At 37.9% G+C, this 20539-nt stretch overlaps 2 protein-coding genes across 3 annotated transcripts; both read right to left on the bottom strand.

The window, feature by feature from the left end:
- Positions 1–2908: 2908 nt before the first annotated feature.
- On the bottom strand, positions 2909–20479 carry LOC149090181 (18S rRNA aminocarboxypropyltransferase). Of its 2 annotated transcripts, none has more exons than XM_089232500.1 (6): positions 20436–20479; positions 16117–16218; positions 13038–13269; positions 11276–11469; positions 4483–4659; positions 2909–3022 (listed from the first exon to the last, which is right to left on the bottom strand). In XM_089232500.1, the coding sequence occupies exons 2-6, from the start codon at positions 16214–16216 to the stop codon at positions 2967–2969; spliced, it is 759 nt and encodes a 252-aa protein (XP_089088626.1). In that variant the 5' UTR covers positions 16217–16218; positions 20436–20479; the 3' UTR covers positions 2909–2966. The 2 variants fall into 2 exon arrangements, with proteins under 2 accessions (XP_089088626.1, XP_089088620.1); XM_089232494.1 differs by lacking the exon at positions 20436–20479 and adding an exon at positions 19000–19128.
- On the bottom strand, positions 19355–20248 carry beta4GalT7 (beta-1,4-galactosyltransferase 7). Its single transcript, XM_089232490.1, has one exon. It carries the CDS (start codon positions 20246–20248, stop codon positions 19355–19357), a length of 894 nt encoding a protein of 297 aa, XP_089088616.1.
- Positions 20480–20539: the final 60 nt, after the last annotated feature.

Genomic DNA, 20539 nt, shown 5'->3' with positions numbered 1-20539 from the left:
TGGATGCTCACAGAAAAAAAAAAGTGATGTTAGAAGGGAAAAAACCTGTTATCAAAAAGCTTTATCACTTATTTGTGTAGTTTGCTGTATCTGCAGTAGTAGTTTATCAAGTCCACTTGATAAGGAAAGAAATAAAAAGAGCCAATGAACCAGATTTTCTCAGGCTGAGTTCAAAGGGCCAAATTCAGCAGAATATTTTTATTATGATTAGAAGCAAAATCTGCTTGATTATTTTTGTTGGAAAAAAGGTTTCAAGTTTATCACACAACTGTTTTGTTCATGAAATTTCCTTAAAGTTATTTTATGACCATGCTTAATAAGACAAAAATTCACAAGCTGTATGTAACAACCATTTGCTTTTATGCATATTTTGACTTTTTTTTGTAAAACACGCACATAATTATGTCTGATGAGTACAACTTTTTTGCCCTCTTCAAAAAAGGAGGACCTTGTCAAGGCTATTGTGTTTTATTGAACATCCAGCTTAGTATTTGAGATTTTTTCATTGCACTCTTAATGATCAAATTGTATGACATCACCTCCAACTCAAAATGTATTTTTTTATAGCTCCTTCGATCATGCTTGGCATTTATTACTGTAATTTTTTTTTCTAAACTGAAAAATTATTTCACTCAAAAGCTTTAGTTCATTATGTTGATGACTTACGAATTCTATTGCAAATGACATAGTGTAATAAAAACAGTTGTAAAACCTTTTTTTTTTTAATTCTTCTAAATGTGTTTGTATGAGCTAAAAAAATTAAAGCAAATAATGGGGTGTAACACAGCTAGAAGCTAACCAGTGACAACTAAAAATAGACACATTACTCATAATTGTGTAGCACAGAGACAACTTTCAACAAGTCACAAGCAATGTCTATACAATGGTTTTAATAAAAAAGGGCACCAGCCAAACTTCATAGGAGCCATATATTTTTGTCTAGACAAAAATGGTCCAAAATAGTGTGTTCTTTAACTTATTCAGAACGTACCAGCATAATTTCTTAACTTTTTGTGCTCAGATCCCACAATTCAGCTATCATATATATATATATAGGGTGATTATAAAAAAACTATCCCGACATATGGGCCCCTAACTATCATACCATTCACAGAAACAATGAAATTTTGGCATAAGGTATTTTGATGTATGCGCTCAAGAATGATATGGAAAACAACAGTGTCACTCTAACAGTGAGAAAATATCAAATGGCAACACCAAGTTTTTTGTATTGGAATGTGATCTCCATTGTGAAAAACCCTAAATAGCATTCAAACGGCAACTGTAGCATGAAAATCACCGGCGGTAGATAGGCTAAAAGTGAGGACAACCAATAAGGACAGAGAAGCAGCATAAAATAAAGCATTTTATTGTTTCACAAATTTTCCACATGACCTTGTGGAGGACTAATCAGGCTGGGATCTCAGCCGAAGAAATGTTGTGACAAATGAAACGAACATTAATGCTCTGGTGCACGGCAAAGTCCTTTTTACTTTTTCCTTGCCTAGCTCCGGGGATTTTCGTGCTACAGGTGCCATTCTAACGCTATTTAGTGTTTTTCAATATGGAGATCGCATTCCAATACAAAAAACTTGGTGTTGCCATTTGATATTTTTGAAATTTTCTCACTGTAACCTTAACTGTTAGAGTGACACTGTTGTTTTCCATATCATTCTTGAGCGCATACCTCAAAATACCTTATGCCAAAATTTCATTCAGTTTCTGTGAATGGTATGATAGTTAGGGGCCCATATGTTGGGATAGTTTTTTTATAATCACCCCGTATATAGGTACCAATGCAAATCTTTTTACCCATTAGGGTAACCTGGGATTTGTTAAGGCTCTTGTCTATCTATGCTTATCAGAAGGAAGAATCTCTATATTAAAACTGACATATATACACAAACTCACTTTACTCATAACAGGCAGTTCAAGTATTACATCAGCAGATTTTTAGCCATTTTTGCCCCCCCCCCCCCCCCCCGTCAGCAAAATTTTGTCAGTTCTGCCCTTTAACTCTAAATGCATATTGGGATCAGGGGGAGGGTGCTCCTTCCAGACAATAAAAAAATTTTTTTGATGCAAACAATATTTTTTGACAAATTAAAATTTTGGAAGAAGTTACCCCCAATACGTAATAATTAATACCTACCATAATTAATTTCAATGTATGTTGAAGACTAAAAAATCAAAATTTCTAAGAAATTCATTGCAACCCACCCTCTAAAGCATAGATTATGGACCAAATGTGACCTGCCACCTCAAACCTAATTTTATAAAAATGAACTAAGTGGCACATTCACAGATCATTTAAGTGACCAGCAACACATTTTCAGAACACTTAAGCTGTCTGTGGCACACTTAGAGATCTTCAAGTGACGTGGCACAGTTTTAGAACACTTAAATGGCCCCCAGTGCAATTCTACATCACTCAAGTAATCCGTGGCACATTCCCAGATTATTTAAGTGATTGGCAGCATAATTATGGAATCATGTGAGTGATTACTTAAGATGCTTGCGGCACATTTCTAGAGCACTTAAGCGACCTGAACGCATTTTCAAATCACTTGAAGGATTAGCAGAACATTTAAAGATCGCTAAAGTGGCTCTATAGGGGACTCGTCAATAGGGAGGAATATTAGTTCAGGTGCTCACAAACTAGGAAAAGTTTTCTCGTTTTTGGCACACCAAGATGCCATTTTAAGAATATTTCATATTTTTATAAAGGGTGGTTGATGACATAAGCATCATTCACACATCCCATCATCGATGCTGCCATAATACTTGAATGAGCCCCTAACCACATATTTTTCTGATTTTTGGTCTGTTAACTAGCCCTTTAGATACAAGTAGTAACGTGGCATTACATAAATGAATCTTGGGTTTTCAGATGCAAACAACAAATAAGTAGGCATTAACCACTTGTATTTACTCAGAAATCATACATATACAGATATATTTTGATGCTATTCATCACATTCAGAGGAACTAGTCTCATCATCAGTTGGTGGTAAATCTATTTCTGTGAATAAATGATAAAAAGAATGGAAAACTGACTTTATAAACATGTTGCAATTTGATTACATCATATTTGATACATTTTTAACATACAAAGGCATTCCTCGCTAGTGAAGAGGAATCAACTTATCAGTACAAATCAAAATGTTTCTGTAAACAAAAATTTTAACTGCCTTCTAAAAAAGCAGCAATTCTGCAACTAAAAGTAATTTTGTCAATATCCTAAGTTTCTATGTAGGCATAGACAATTTTTTTTTTTCAATTTTGCAGCTCTGATACTACTACTAAACAGAATAATTAATTGCTTCATACAACAACTCTAATACTCTTTAACATTTAGCTGCAAATCTTTTGCAAAAAAATGAGCTTGGGATACACATACTACTAAGTAGCGTGAAAGCATGCCACTTTAGAGAATATGCAACCAATGAGCTTATTGGTAACATTTGTTTGAATGCAACCAATCAGCTCATTGATTGTACACTGAAGAGCCAAAAAACTGGTCCACCTGCCTAATATCGTGTAGGGAGCACGCAGAAATGCCGCAACACGACGTGGCATGGACTCGACTAATGTCTGAAGTAGTGCTGGAGGTAATTGACACCATGAATCCTGCAGAGCTGTCCATAAATCCGTAGGAGTAAGAGGGGGTGGAGATCTCTTCTGAACAGCACGTTGCAAGGCATCCCAGATATGTTCAATAATGTTCATGTCTGGGGATTTAGGTGGCCAGCGGAAGTGTCTAAAGTCAGAAGAGTGTTTTCCTGGAGCCACTTTGTAGCAATTCTGGATGTGTGGGGTGTCGCATTGTCCTGCTGGAATTAGGCTATACCAGGACTGGACAAATTGCAAAAAAAAAAATCTAGGTGTCAAAAAAACATTTACATGAAGAAAAAAGTCCAAAATAACGCTTTTGACTTTTTCAGGGCATAGTAACCTTCTTCATGCAGCAGATACACTGCTATAAATTACAAACATTTTGTGCTGCTCCCAGCCTGCAATTAGGTAACTACACCAGGGCCACCTTAAGAGCATCATGGCCCCCCCCCCCCACCAGGCCAAGTAACTTTTCTTGGGTACTACCTAGCAAATTCTTGAAAATTTCAACTGGTTCTCATTTTTGTGTTGAGGTCCACAGGTGGGCCCATGCGTTAAGATGGCACAGAACTGCACAAAGAAAATTTTAGGCAGTAAAATTGTTCAACTACTTTCATCAGTCTGCAGTTTCAAAAAAAGTTTAATAATGATTCAAATTAACAGTATTTAACTTACATTACATCTGTAAGGCACCTATCATCACAAAAAATGTACAAAGTATATAAAAAGTATAACCATAGATCATTGTATCACATGATTCAAACTATTTCTGCACCATAGCTGTTCAAATGATATAAATGGGTAAAAAGCAAGTGACATGTCAAAGCAACGTGCAACAAAAAATAATAAGGAAATGAAACCACCTACCATCTTTACATTTTGATTTTTCTTCTTCTAATTTATTGAGATGACTGAACTGCACTTTAAGAACTTCCTCGGACGAATTACAGTTACTATACAAAGTCAAGAGTTCTTCATTCAGAGACAGAAAACCATGACCCCATTTAAATTGATGAAGATAGGCGTTTGCTAAATCTGAGTAGCCTGCAATACAAATTCGAAGATAAAACCTATAAAAGTACTGAAATTCCTTCCCTGATGCTAATACTAATAACAACTAAATTTAAAAAACTTTATAATATATATAAAGTTTGCATTTTAAAATGCTTTGCAACAGCATTACATGCACCATTCCCTTTAACTTTTTCTTTCATCCACTTAGCATGGTGATATTTTAATATGAAAATATGGATGTATCGAGTGGTTTTGCATGTACTTCAAAGTTTTTTTCCATGGCCATGCATGTATGTAGCTTAGAAAGAGCAATGGCTATATGTAAAAAAAATCATTTCAAAACTTAACCAGTCATCTAGCTCTGATGGAATATGATGTCGCAGCCATATGATGGCATTTAGATTTTTGGTCTTTCTCACACGGATATGACAGAATAATTTGTAATACAGCTGCTTTCACCCGCACAGGTATCCTTCTACTTTATTACCTAGCCACTAGATAGAGTTGACCTTGAATTATATTTCAAGGTCTACGATTATTATCCTCACCATGCATTGCAAGGCTGCATTTTTTTAAAATTTCAGATTCTCTTGTGAAGATGCATTTGTGTTTACCTTAGTCATATATCTTTTGACAAAAGTTCAGCTGCTATGGATCCACATAAATCCGTCAGAAGCATTCCTTACAGTTACAGAACATATAATGAACCTGACCTCCCTCCTTTTGGTGTGTCATATTATGTCTCAAAATATTCCCTGATATTTTACATTTTTTTTTTGCAAAGGACCCTCTCCCTAGTAGTGCATCACATGGACTATTTGACACACTACCACATAAAAAAAAATTTCACTTTTCCTTGCAACAATTCAGTTCAACAAGTTGTCCTCAGTTTGCCTTTGTGCCTCACATTTATATTCTAAAATACTTTTAAGGATTTAGATTTAGATTTTTTTTTTTTTGGCGCAAGGACCAATATGGTCAAGCTGCGCCAAAACAAATGATTATATAAAAATAAGAAAAATCATCCTTTTGTCATGTTAAAACACTAAAACTGCGCATCATAAAAAGCAATGTGAAACATAAAACAATGACATGAATTGTAAAAATCTATAATTTGTTATAAAAACCAATGGCTTTAATGAATTTAAAAATGCGAGATGCATTGCTATTGTCATTTAAAATGTCATGAAGTGAAAGATGACTATGACCAAAAGGGGTCGTAAAATGATGGCGATGTGAACAAGTAAAAGCATGAGCAATGGTCAATGGACTTTGACAATGAGGGCACTCTGGTTGACTCTCTCGTAATAACAAATATGATTGTGTAAGGCGACTGTGTCCTATGCACAATCGGGCAAGCAGAACTTCTTCCTTTTGGTTGGTCCTGCAGCTCGAACGCAGTTCATGAAAAATGGTATGAATGAATGGATGAGTGTGAAAACTGAAGGAACACAGTGCTTGCAATGCGCTGAGAGAGTCACTATAAACGATGCATCGTCTGTGGCATTTGCGTCTTATATGACGCAGAGCCTGAAGGACTGCGTACAGTTCTGCCGAATAAATAGAGAATGTGTTGGGAAGTTTGAAAGATGTCTCCTCACAGCAGATGTAGGCACAACCGACATGCCCAGGGCTCTTAGAGCCGTCGGTATATATGGGGAAGTACCTGTTGTATCTACCCCTGTGCCTAAAGAATATCTGTCGATATATGACATCTGCTGTGGTGGCTCTAGGGTATAATGATAATGAAAGAGAGACATCTGGCAGAGACTGCTCCCATGGTGCCAGTTGCCAAGCAACTGGGGCCACACGACTGATGTCTAATTCTAGTTCTTCCACAAGTGCCCTCATACGAAGACCGTAAGATGGAACACATGAAGGTCGAGCAGCAAAAAGTCTATGAAATGAGGGATTAAAAATGACACGACGAAGTGGATGACCTGGCAAAGACTTCATTTTGATATAATATTTCAAGGAAAGTTGCTGGCATCTTGATGTCAGTGATGGCTCGTTGCATTCGACATACAGGCTCTCCATTGGAGACGTCCAGAAAGCTCCAGAACAAATCCACAGGGCGAGATGGTGGACTGGGTCGAGCACACTCAGATAGCTCCGAGGTGCCAACCCGTATACAATGGAGCCGTAGTCTAGCTTCGATCGTATTAGAGCTTTATATAAGTGAAGGAGCGACTTACGGTCAGCTCCCCACGATGTAGAAGAGATGACCTTCAAGAGGTTCATCGTCTTCATGCAACGAGCTCTCAACTGTGAAATATGAGGTTTAAATGTAAGTTTCTTGTCAAATGTAATGCCGAGGAATTTTATATTCTCTACAATAGGTATTTGACTATTATTTAAAAATAATTGTGGGTCATCATGAAGCTCACGACACGGGCAAAAATGCACAGAGATGGTTTTGTCGGCGGAGAAAGAGAAGCTGTTATCATGAGCCCACTTGCTGATCTTGTTGAGTGTGGTTTGTAATTGTCTCTCGGCTGACCTCATATTCACTGATTGATACGATATCAACAGATCATCCACGTAGAGTGCACCAGTGACAGACAATGGGAGTTGGTTCAACACCCTGTTGAGTCTTAAAATAAAAAGTGTAACACTTAATAATGCTACCTTGAGGTACACCTTGTTCTTGAATTTGGGGAGCTGATAATGTGCTTCTGATCCGTACCTGGAACATGCGGCGAGCGAGAAAGTTCTTAATGAAAATGGGCAAGTTGCCCCACAAGCCGCAATTATAGAGGTCAGAGAGAATTCCGTGCCTCCAAGTACGGTCGTAGGCCTTTTCTATGTCGAAAAATATGGCTAGCATATGCTCCCTCTTCACAAATGCTTGTCTTATTGATGTCTCAAGGCGTAACAGATTGCATGTTGTGGACCTGAACCGTCTAAAGCCGCATTGATGTTTAGATAAAACATTGTTAACCTCAAGGTAGTGCATAAGGCGATAGTTGACAATGCGTTCCATAAGCTTAAATAAACAACTGGTCAAAGCAATAGGTCCGTAACTGTTCGGTTGTTCAGGATTTTTGCCAGGCTTCGGGAATGCAAGAACTATGGCTGCTCGCCAGGTGTCAGGAAATGAATGACTGACCCAGATCCGATTAAATAAAATGAGTAAATGTGACAGTGATTCTGGTGAGAGATGCCGAATCATGGAATAATGAATAGCATCGGGCCCTACAGCTGAGTCAGGACTTCGCTGCAAGGCCATCGTCAGTTCATGAAGGGTGAACAATGAATTGTACCCCTCCGGTGTAGAAGGCCGGAAGGTATACAATGTGCGTTCAGCTGATGATTTAATGCGATGAAACGATGGGGGATAGTTCGCATCGCTGGAAACAGTGGCAAAATGTGCGGCGATGGTGTCCGCAATATCCCTCACATCGCTGATGATAGTGCCATTGGTGTTTAAAATGGTGATGGGATGAGACTGATAATGACCATTGATTTTTCGGATCCGGTCCCAAATGATTTTGGATGAAGTTGATGAATTGATTCCCGTGGTAAACCTTTGCCAGGACTCACGTTGAGCCTGGCGCCTGGTTCTTCTTGCTATCGCCTTTGCTTTTAAAAATGCCAACTTATTATCATGGGTAGGGTACCGCCGGAACCTACTCCATGCTTTCTTTTGTGCTTTAATCGTGAGACTACATTCGTGGTTCCACCAAGGTTTAGGAAATTTAGGAAGTTTCGAGGAGACTTTGGGTATTGTTTCATTGGCTGCTGAGATCATACAACTGGTCACAAGGTCGACACAATGGTCGACGTCAGGTTGTGAAACTATATCCTCCGTGATTTCTGCCTTGACCGTGAAGTCAACCCATCGGGCGGCCACAAGCTTCCACCGAGGAGGTCCCTCAGGTATGCTATGGCGTTGGTCAAGGCACTTAACCACTAGAGAAAAATGATTGCTCCCGTGGAGGTCTGGATCAACCGACCAGGACCAGTTGGACAAGAGTGAGGGTGAACATAACGATAGATCTATTGCAGTGAAACTATTGTTTGGGGCATGGAAATGAGTGAAACTGCCATCATTCATGATGGCAAGGTCCATGTCGTCTAACAGACGTTCAACCATTTCCCCAAGAGGGGTGTTGCTGTTAGAACCCCAAATCATATTATGTGCATTGAAGTCTCTAAGAAGAAAAAATGGTGGAGGTAATTGATCAATCAGATCTTCTAGATCTCTCTGTAAGATGGTGTCATTTGGTGGCAAATAAATGGAACAGATGGTAATTCTGAGGCCTGTAGAGATTTCCACCGCGATGGCTTGCAGGTTCGTGCGCAGCATTAGAACGCGCGACGACACGTGATGTGGAACCAGCAGAGCAACACCGTGGCAAGCCCTACTCCCGTCATCGTAATCAATACGGAACAGGGAATGTCGCCTGATGTTCCATGTCTCCGAGGGCTTCGTAAAAGTTTCCTGTAGTGCCACGCAAACAGGATGATATCGATTGATCAAATCCTTGAGATCTTCATAATTGGATCTAAGACCACGAATGTTCCATTGGATTATGTTGGCCATAAATTAGGTAGAAGTAGACGGTTCGAGGTCTTTAAATTTATTCCGGTCTAGTTTCCGGCGAGTACCACCGGATTCTGATGGATTATCAAGATCCATGTCACCAATTGACTTGTCATCAATTAGTGACACATTCTTGAGGGTGGGACATTTTATTGCTCTCTGTATTGCTTTTCTTGAATATCCGGTCTTTAACTTTTTAGATTTATTTCCAGAATTAATCTTGGGTTTAGTAAAAGTAGGTTTTTTGAATGTGTGCGCTGTTGCTTTTCCTGCCTCTTCTTCGGAGGTAGTGGAATCCAGCAGAGCAACAGCAGCCACAACTATTGCACGGTTGGTTAGATGATGATGTTTGAGTTGATGTGTCAGCTATTGGTTCAGTCTGAGTTGTTACAGATGCTTTGGTGATATTGTGAGTCGTATTAGCTGTTGAAGGATTTGTTACCATATTAGAGTATGATCTACTAGCTATTGGAGTTTGGTTAGGGATTATACGATGGCATGCTTCAATATACGAGATGTTATTAAGGACCTTGATCTTCTGGATCTCTTTTTCTTCATTCCATTTCGGACACTTTCTGTCAAATGCGGGGTGGTCGCCACCGCAATTGACGCACTTGAATGGCAAATTAGTGCAGTTGTCCGAAATGTGGTCCTTCTCACCGCATTTTGCGCAGGTGGGTTGACTGCGGCACGCCGTTCGTGAGTGACCATATTTTTGGCAGTTGAAGCATCGAACAGGTTTAGGAATGTATGGCCGGATTTTGAGGTTATAATAACCTATTTTGATATCTTTCGGCAATGCTGGTGAAGAGAATGTGAGAATTATATTACGTGTTGGAGCTGGATTGCCATCTTTGCGGCTCATGTTTGGCTGATGTTACGCCTTGAGATGCCAGCTCTTGTGTTAGTTCTTCTCCATCCATGTTAATTTAGTATCTGAAATAACACTACGTGAATAATTCAACGTGGGATGGATTTTGACTGTTATTAGAATGTCTCCGAGAGATAAGAGCTTTTGAATGAGTTCGACTTGTTTGGATGTGTTCGTTTCGATGAGAAGGTCTCCTGTACGAAGGGCCTTCACTGATTTTAAGGTACCAACTGTGCCATAGAGAGCTTCATCTATTAGAAATGGTGATACTTTGGCTAGCTGTTTTTCGGCATCTGAAGAGTGCAGAAAGAAAAATGAGCAGTTGATGAATTTGAAGCAGCAGTTACAGTGACATGTGTTTGGTTTGAAGCAGTTCTTTGATGGTTTGGTGCATTTTGATTTTTTCCCATTTTTAAATGGGTATTGTTCCACTCCCACCCACCATGCCCACCATGGAGCCCTATGAGGGGACGCGCACACGTAACCAATGAAGGTTAGTAGCAATGTCAGGTTAGGTGGGAGCTATACACCACCAAAGCAGGCGAGCAGACGCGTTCAAGATCCAAGATCGTCGTGAAGTAGCACCAACAAACCTCAACGACGCCCGGCAGGCCCGGCCCCTCTACCTGCCCAGTAGTGTAACCCCTTCAGCCACCGAGGCGACCAGAGCCGATTGACCTGGATAGGGCTAATCCAAGCCTCCCGTTTTGGCTGAATCCGAGGCCAAAGCTAGCACATCAGGCTAACCAGGATCCCCATCTCCAGCCTTACGGGTCTCCACGCACGGCAAACACGCAGGTACACAGCATCCCAGATAAGGCATATGCTAGAAGCAATGCCCCATCTGGGAGGACCCCTCCCCGCCTAAGCAGGGCCCACAATGAGGGGTGATTCATAAAGGACGAGAACAGGACAAAACGAGATGCAAGACATGTACTGCAAGATGTGTACAAATAAACATGTAATCGGGGCTATTGAAAGATATCAGCACAAATAAGCGAAGACAATGATGTGTGATATCGTTACCCAGAGTGCACCACGAGGAGGCCTATCATATTGAACCCCTAAAATACTTTTAAAAAATTATTTTAATAGCTTCTAACTCCCAAAAAAAAAAAAGGGAAAAAGCACACACATCTTCTTAAAAAAGGACACAGCACACTGAGAAATTAATTGCAAGATGACTGGTTAAAGATCACACAACATACACATTTCTATCCTTTATTTACCTGTGATGGTGAATACAGCAGCAAGTGCTTCAACACATGACAACTGACATGGTTTACCATAATTTATTGGATTGGCAGCGACTAGATATGGGAGCAGTCTAAAATGCTGTCCTTTCATTTTGCTGAATGGAGTCTCTTCTAGTTTGGCCCATGAACAATCAACAACTGCCACGCCATGTTCTTTTACTAAATCACTAAAATAACAAAAATTAAGAGAAAGCATTAACTTTTTTAACAGTTCTCAATTGGGAACATCGGTTCTATTAATTAAAAAAAAAATTTAGCACACGAGAGCACTTTTCTTTCTCCCGTAAGAGTGAGATTTGAAACTTAATTTACAAGACTTTTTAAACTACTACAATAACTCTAATCTACAAGACTTCTCTTGTTCCATTCTTTAAGCATAAATGCCATGAATTAAATTTTTTAAAGATAACCTATTTCAAAGGAAGAATAAAAATTATATGTATGAACATTTTGTTTCTAATTTTAGTATTATTTCTATGGACATGGACAAGCCCAGAAACCATGAATTTTTTGGTTGATATCTCTAAACTAAAGGATAAGAAGTAACAGGAAAAAATTATGAAAATAAATTCAATTATAGTGAAACCTGTATAAGACGGACACTTGTCCTGAACAAAATAAAAAAATAGTCTGTTCAATGATTAGCCTTTGAAATGCACTTTTATGAAATGGAAATCTGCCTAAAAGGGAATATTATTTCAGTTTCTTGACATTGTTTAGTACAGGTTTCACTGTATAAAAATGAATTTGGCATGTAAAAGGTTAAGAGTAACACAAAAAAAAAAGATACACATAAAAAGAAAATTTTAGTCAAAAATTTGCATAAATTTTATATTTTTTTTATCATAAAAGTGAGAGCAATTTTTAAAATATTTTTGGTTTGAATTCGAAGAAAATTCTGTAATTGTCCCTACACTAGAATTAGTTTTAGAGTTTCACCCGATTAAATTTAACTATGATTTCAAATTTTGTTAAGATTGATCAATGCAATTGAATAAATTTTTATTCAAAAAAATAGTTGCTGCGGTTCATAATATTGTACAAATACAGTCACCAGGCACTCTATTTCACAACTTCCAATTTACAGACAGACACATTTTTCTAAGCTAGTCCTATGACCAGAACAATGTCATTTCTTCTCATTTTTGAGTTTCAAACTAACTTTTTAAATTGAAATGTGCATCCATTGCACATGTAATTTATGACTGCAGGATAACTTTTTTCCCATAAATTAAAAATTTACTAATTATATTTTATCGTGTGGTGTATATTCCCCTGTGACAGAGGTTATGTCAGAGTGAATTTCTGGGTTAAAGAAAACATGAGGCTGAAGATGGAATGCTACTGAAATAAGGTGGAAGGACTGTATAGAAAGTTGATTTCTTTATTTTATGAATTTTTTTATTTTTTAGTGTGTGTGACCCTTTTAATAAATTACAACATTCCAGAAACCATATTTTTGTCATTTGAAACCTTATTGCAATTGAAAAAGTATACTTAAAAATTAAACTGTTGCAGAGATAGTCCTTTGAACAAATAAACTGAGTAATCCTGTATAGCCTACATGGAAGATTTATTAAATGAAAATTTCTGGCAATGAGCTGGGTTGGTGCAAAATCGAAGAAAGTGTGTATGGGAGACACACACACATCCTATTTGAATTTGATTATACTTCTGAAATATATTTTTCATACAGCATAAAAACTAAAACATACATTCCAAATCTATAGCTTACCAGTCACTTGGTGCTATGCAATGTTTTGCAATAGGACTCAGTATTACACCATTGAATCTTCGCCCCAATGGTAGAAGCTCAATCAAACCTAGGCGTGAAAGTTTTTTTCCAGAGCATTTTTTTGGATCACAGTGACCCATATCCCACATTGCTACAGGGAAAGGAATATCGATATGGAATCTATAATCCTCTGGCAACAAAAGCCTCGGAGCTTCACTAGAGACAACTTCATCTGAAAAAATAAAACATATTGATGTAAACAGAATTTGTTACTTTTTATAGAAGATAGGTGAATAAAATCTACAGAGACATTTGCTAGTAACATTTGACTTGGACCAGCGCTTTTCTCAACCCCCCTCCATATCCACTCATGCTCTAAGGAAGGGATGTACAATTTGACTCGTAAAAGGTTTCCCTTGAAAAATGGTATCAACACACACAACAGGATAGGTACATCAGTCTGTGAGCAGCATACATATCACATGCAGTGAAACCTTGATATAATGATACTCTGCGGACACTGAGAAAATATCGTTGTAGAGGGGTTATCATTATATCGAGCGGTAACGTTACATCATGCACTACCAAATTTATGCTGTTCTTGGCATCTCTTCTAAGTTTGCATTGTTAGTACCAACACTAATAAACCACACATGCACCTCATCCATATTCTTCTCCAGAACTTCTAACAAATTAGTACATGTTGGAATGTATGTGTGTGTCCATGTTGTGTACCTAATTTGAAGTTCGTTTCTGTGTAATGCTTGACATAGTGCTTCCATCTGCCATCTAGTTTTAGAACTATGAGTGAAGTGTAATGATTTAAGATTTTACCATTGTAGGCATGTTGCTCTCTGTGGCAAAACGTTTCAATGGGACGATAAGCTTGCATTCACGCATTGAATTGGGAACAACAGAAAACCAACTTCAGTTGACCACCACTGTGGCAACAGTGAGAGTTTGAACCCAGGTCCTCGTGATGCAAGTCTGTCACTATGACCACTCAACCACCATAGCGGCTCTCAATACCACCAGAAAATACACTAAAAAGTACTTATTCACAAGAAAAAAATTGTAATTAATATGTTAATTTACAAATAATACAATTCAGTTAGATGTTATGTCCCTATAAAGAAGTTTACTACATTACACTGCGCTGTGTACTACTCAAACAGTAGCTTCACCGCAACTTCATTAACACTTTTAGGGGACATGTTGCGCAAAACACTGATGTTATTAGACTCCCTCAAAAGAACAAGAACTTGTTAGGAACATAGAAATATATTAAAAGTGATTTTTAATGAAATATCGTAAAGATTTCAAAATCTCTTCAAAAATATAGTTATAGAGGGATTCATCGTAGTAAAGGACATCACTGTATTGAGAGGGGTTTAACATTGAACCATTTGACAATTTCAAACAAAATTTAAAACCTATTGTTTTAGAGGGATTTATCGTTATATCGAGTATCGTTGTATCAAAGTTTCACTTATTTGGCTAGTGGACAAAAATATAGTGTACCCCCCCCCCTCTGCCCTTTTTAAGTGTGTGTATAATGGAAATATCACCCAAAGTGGGTGATATTTCCATTATACACACACTTGAAAATATTCATCCGAGGAGCCTCCAATGAATAGGTACATGCCGAAATGTGCTGTGCAGTTTGTTTCTGAAAAATGTGTGTGTTCTAATACACATCTGTCTTCCAACTTAGAAGCAACAATGTGGGTAGCCATTTTGTCTGTTTTGCACTATATGCCTGAATTTTAAATTTTGTATAGGTCTGATAGTCTTCTCTGTGGAGAGACACCTCTTAAAATGGAAGATTGGCTTGCATTCCCGAATCAAAATTAGGTTAGCTCCCCCCCCCCCCCAACCAAAAAAAAAAATTTTTTTTAAAGAACAATTTAAAAACCCCTAAAAAAATATTTAATTGTTTCCACTAATGTGAGTCGTTTGAGAGAAAGCATCAATTTTTGGTTCACTTGAAATTTCTCGGTACAATTGGATCCTTTGATCGATTTTGTCGCATCACAGTCATTTTCTGCACATGAGGTCTAATTAGAGGGACCTACAAGAGGGACCTACCTACAATGTCTAGGGACCTACAATTTATTGCAGAATCCGAACCTACAACAATTTTTTAACCTCTCGAGAGGTTGGTGTGCTAACTTCTAACCTCTTGATGGGGGGGACTCCCTGCGGTAGCAATCTTTTTCTGTGATCATATCACTGTTTCTGTTGTACCCATGTCAGGAAAGTTTCTGACAAGAATGAACCACTTATCGAACTCGCGACACCTCTAAAAATCCTTTGGTACTTCAGGTGAGTATATTATTGACCTGGGCTACCGCACCCATCAAAATTAGACAACCCCAGAAAACTAACTTCAACTGAAGTGGTTCCTAAACCGAGGTTGCAGATTTTGGGAGATCTGTAGCATGTTTTTAAAAGGTCTTGTGTTCAAGGTGGAGGTTCTTTTAAAATATATATTTAGACTTCTACTACTCAATATACATGCACCTTCTAAACATTCCTCTGGGGAATTTCTAACAAATTGGTGCATACAGGAATGTGCTGTGTGGCCTAAAGTATTTATGTTGTCAGAGTTCTGTGTGTTTGTTATTTTGGTGCTGCCACCTACCTTCCATATTTCAGAGTGAAAATATCAAGGCCATGAATTTTTGTTATGTGAGTATGTGTTGAAGGTCCTACTGTCTTCAGAGAGATTTTTCAAATAGGTAACACCAGCTCGCACTTATGCCTAAAAGTTGGAAAACTCACTGAAATTTCACAGAATGAAAAAAACTCTAGTGAGCAAACTGTTAACAAATTTTGTCCATTTGTGCTAACAGGTGTCACAATGTTACAGACAACTTTTGCCAGTTGGAGGTTTTACATATAAGAAAGGATGGGGGTAAGTAAAAGATTAATAAGAATCATTAATATATATGTTGATTTTGAGTGCTTAGGAAGATTAGTGTGGTGCACAGCTGGATTGTCACACAGATTACTGGAAACATCTGTAAAAATTTCAACACTTAAAAATTATGATTATTTGCTCTATAAACATACATACCTTCATAATTTTTTTCAAGTAAAGATGAATTAACATCTTTTCTGTGATGGTCTTTCCTTGACCATTTTGCCCGGGAACTTCGGTTTTTTAATTTACTCATATCTATAAGGAAAAATAAATATAACCTTAGTGAGCATGAAAAAATAATTATAAGTAACAAAAATTTATTTTTTTTTGACTAAAAAATGTGTTGGGCGGAACAATTTATTGCTTAGGTTTATTGAATTGTCCTGTATTTTACCAGACACATATATTTTTCCTTCATATTTTGGTTTTTGAGAGGGCTGATCACCTCCCTCTGGATCTGCTCATGCTTTCAACAAAAGGGGAAATAAAGTCTTCAAAAATTTGAAAAAGATTTAGTAGGCCTATTGTTTTTTTTTTCTCAAGAAAACGAATGCTTGGCTCTTTAGAAATTTGTCTGATACCTAATTTATTTGTCAAGCTTTGCCTGTATCATTGTAATGGGGAAAATCAGGGTCGTCATTTTAACTTTTTCCAGAGAAGGGGGGAATGTACTCAATGTATGTGTGTATATATATATATACCATTTTTAGTGTATTTTCGAAAGCCGGGGGTGGGGGGGGGGGGAACAACGGCCCAACCAGTTGGTGGACGAGGTTAATTTTTTTGTTTCTAGTTTTCAATTATAATTTTCCTCAGCCCCCCCCCCCCCCTAAATGGACAGCAGCACTACAGCTTATTGCTATTTATACTGCTTGACAAATGCTACAGAACAGTTATTTTTTTATCATATCTAGGTATAGACATCCTTCAAAGAAATTAACATTTTAGACAGACATCCTGAAGTATATTCATTATGCCAAATGGAACAGATATCGCCTATGGCAAAAGAATAAAAAAAGATGCTGCTTACAATAATTTTAAAGTTACGAGAGAGAGAAAAATGTTCATACTGCTGGAAATAAGGATAGATTCGAATTCATCAATAATGTGACCTCCCCGGACTGTCCACTAAATTGTTCAGGGGAGCTTGACGGATTTTGTTCTATTTATCCTTCAAAGCGATTGAGTTCTTGCATGGTTCGAGGAGGGTTGTGTCCTTGAGCAATCTATCTGCCGAGTGTATCCTAGGTATGCTGAATGGGATTTACGTCCGGGGAATACAAGGGCCATGGCATATGTTCAATATCTTCACTTGTTAGTGTGTTGGACACTTCATCTGTCCCATGCGAATGGGCATTGTACTCCACGAACAGAAATTCTGGACCAAATGCACAGCAAACAAGATGAACATGACCCAGGAGAATGTTAGTGCAATACTGCCATGATTTTACGTTCACCACCATTGAAGATATGAAGCAGCAGTATGTCACTGGTGCATGGTATGCGAACACACCATTACTCTCTGGCCCATAGCAATCAATTTCCTGGGCATTCTGCTGATGATAACGTTTCCTGCTCCTTCCATAGTAGCTGCTGTTCAGAATCCTTGTTGATGCTAAAGACTGATTTGTCAAGGAGTATGACTCTGGACCATATATGTTGAGCCCAAATGAATACGTTCATTACACAATCTTTCTTGACAGGATAAAAAATTCCTTTTGCAAAAAAGTAAAAATAGGGGGGGGGGGGAAAGCTTTAACAAAATGCTGCAAATGCTAATGTAATGATTGATGGTTGAACATCTACTCGTTGCGTAAGTGGTTGATACTTTTTCGCATTCTACGATTTTCTTCCGCATTTTGTGAAAAATACGACCATAGCTTAAACCCTGTTTCTTGATAACAATGCATGGTGGAATGCATTTTACAGGCTTCATTGCATATGAGTAAACATTATTTAATTACCAAGAAATGGTTCTCACGCATACACGATTGCAAGTAGCATTAGCAAGGTCTGTGGCTATCTGGACAGGAGTGGTGATCCTCTCATGGCTTCTGGCATGTTTTCTTATAGCACTTCCACTTTCAGTCTTCTTCCTCGAACCATATAGGAACTCAAAACCACCTTGAAGGACGAATGGGACAAAATCCCTTAAGTTCTCAACAATTTGGTGGACAGCATGCAACAACCAATGCCAGATGTGCGTCAGAGGCGAGGAGGTAGCACTTCATACCAATGAACTCGTACCTGTCCTTATTTACAGCAGAACGAACACTTTTCCTAACAGTTTACAATTGTTATAAAGAGCATCTTTTTTTGTTTTGCTTCTCTTTTTTCACCACATGGCGATATGCTTCATTTTGCATTATAAAGACACTTCAAGGATGTCTATCAAAAATATGCCAAGTTTCATTTCTTTGAAGGATGTCTATCATAAGATATGACGAAAAATTACTGTTCCTTAGCATTTCATAAATCAGAGTCTGATGAATCCCGGGTGCCATGGCAATTAGAAAATTGGTATTGGTGCAAAAAAATTCTCTATGTGTGATTACTAGCTCAGACAAAGGAAATACATTTGACCCCTAGATTTTTTCTCGATTTGTCAAGCCAGTTATAAATTATTACCTCCGGCACAACTCAATCGGTAGTAAATTTCCCATTATGATAGACCAATAGACCAGAGTCTTGCTTGTTTTGAAAAAAAGGAAAATCACAAATTATTGTAGCCTGTCATCCCATCGATATTATAGGAGAGCTAACCAGTTGCTCAAGGTACAAGTAAGTAGACATACCTTTAGAGAATTGCATATGTGGAGAGGAAAACTATAACTACACAACTATAAATTTACATATATTCGGCAAGCTATTTAAAAAAAAAATTCACGGATCATATTTTTTAACTCAGGATCTCGATATCTGAGGTGACTTCAGACCCTCCTCAACTGATCTCAAAAGGTTCTACTGGACTCTATTGAACTTTAAACTTTAAGAGCAATTGATAAAACTTTAATGTAAAAAAAAGCCTACACTTACACAACTTTTGCTAATATACCGGTACATCACATGAATTTAACAGGAGGTGAAGCTTCCTTAGTTTTCTGATATCATCAAGCAAGAAAAAATGTTTTTTCTTCATAAACTTTAAGGAGACATAATTAAATGTTCGGCTGAACAATTTAAATGCTGATCAAGTTCTGTTCTAATTTTTAATTTGCCTGAATCTTTGAAATATTAAAGAATTAACGATTTGTAATAAAAGTGTAACAGATATTGATGTATACGCTAATTGCTGTGATACAATACTGCAAGAGTTTGTAAATGAAGTTTTACAATAAATATTTAAAAAAAAAAGTGTATATATATTTAAATTTGAAGCTTTATAGTAAGATTATTGTTTTTTCAATGGCAACTGCTGCTTCGGCTCGCACCAAGGCGTGAGCGTTTTGTTACATTCAAGTTTGACATGATATAAAGTCAGTGGAGCTGTGTCGATAGTTAGATGCTGCATCCCAATCAATTCATATTTCACGGATTTCAAACCAGTCAGCCTATCTCTTTTCCTGGTTGATTCTTTCTGGTTATATAAACGGGCAGTGTCTCTCCTCCTAGTGTAACGATCATGAATGTGCCGAAAGGTATCCTTGGTACCAGTGTCTACATTCTGTGGACGTCTAACTTTTAAACCTGCATCTTTCATCCTTGCAAAGAACTCATCGTCTTCGAGACCCCATCCCCAATACCTATTGGATAAACCATTGACAAGTTCAAAGTGCTGCTTAGTGAGGAGTAAAACACCACCTACGAATGTGGGATAATGATACTTAGGGTGGAGTTCTGGCGATGCAACATGGAACGGACCATCAGAGGGATAGGAATAGTTCAACCGAGGATTTAAAGGTAACAGATCAACGTCGTGCATCACCAAGTAGTCGCATTCATTCCTACTCAACATGTGTCCAACATTGATCAGGGACGCCCTGTTGAACCTCAACTTGTCTACTTGGTTGATGACGTATATCTTGTGCCCAACTTTTTGTGCATTCAGGTATTTGTGGATATGTGGTGCGAAGACAAGCAGCTCCTCGAACCTGTCCCTGAAAGGAACTATAACTGCGAGCTTGTGAGGACCCCAGGATGGGTCCCCCTTACTGGCATCTAACACTACGTTACGCGCATCGTCACAGTTGTTTGATATCGATGAGAGAGCTAGAAGCACGGATATCGACACAGATGCGGTCAAACACAGAGCTAGACCACCGACGAGCCTCGCAAATGAGCTCATGCTGCCATGTGATAGCGTTTAATATGGATGAGGCGAATAAAATCACCATTATAAACAATTCCTCACACCTAATGAGTTGAATGTAAACAAAACGAAAAGCCCGTTTTCATTCATTACTGTACACAGTAATTAAATAAACCCCCTTAAAACTAATGCCCCACACTGAAAAAAAACCGTGAACACTCACTTTAGTATGTCGCGGTTGCGGATAATGAAAACAAAAATTTTTTAAATACCATTACTACTGCATAATAAATCTATTTCAAAAAGTATTTGTGTTTATCCTAATTA

The sequence above is a fragment of the Pholcus phalangioides genome, unplaced genomic scaffold (assembly GCF_987345545.1).
Source record: "Pholcus phalangioides strain wild (caught in Gottingen) unplaced genomic scaffold, Ppha-v1.0 ptg000001l_1, whole genome shotgun sequence".
NCBI classification, from domain to species: domain Eukaryota; kingdom Metazoa; phylum Arthropoda; class Arachnida; order Araneae; family Pholcidae; genus Pholcus; species Pholcus phalangioides.
This window is presented reverse-complemented; position numbering and strand designations above follow the sequence as displayed.

Bases quoted from the DNA above. Each gene is read 5' to 3' on its own strand.
- beta4GalT7 (XM_089232490.1), bottom strand. From the start codon at position 20,248: ATGAGCTCATTTGCGAGGCTCGTCGGTGGTCTAGCTCTGTGTTTGACC.
- LOC149090181 (XM_089232500.1), bottom strand. From the start codon at position 16,216: ATGAGTAAATTAAAAAACCGAAGTTCCCGGGCAAAATGGTCAAGGAAA. The intron at 13,270-16,116 runs GTATGTATGTTT...TTATTTTTTCAG, and splicing joins ACTTGAAAAAAATTATGAAG to ATGAAGTTGTCTCTAGTGAA. The intron at 3,023-4,482 runs GTAGGTGGTTTC...ATTTATTCACAG, and splicing joins AAAATCAAAATGTAAAGATG to AAATAGATTTACCACCAACT.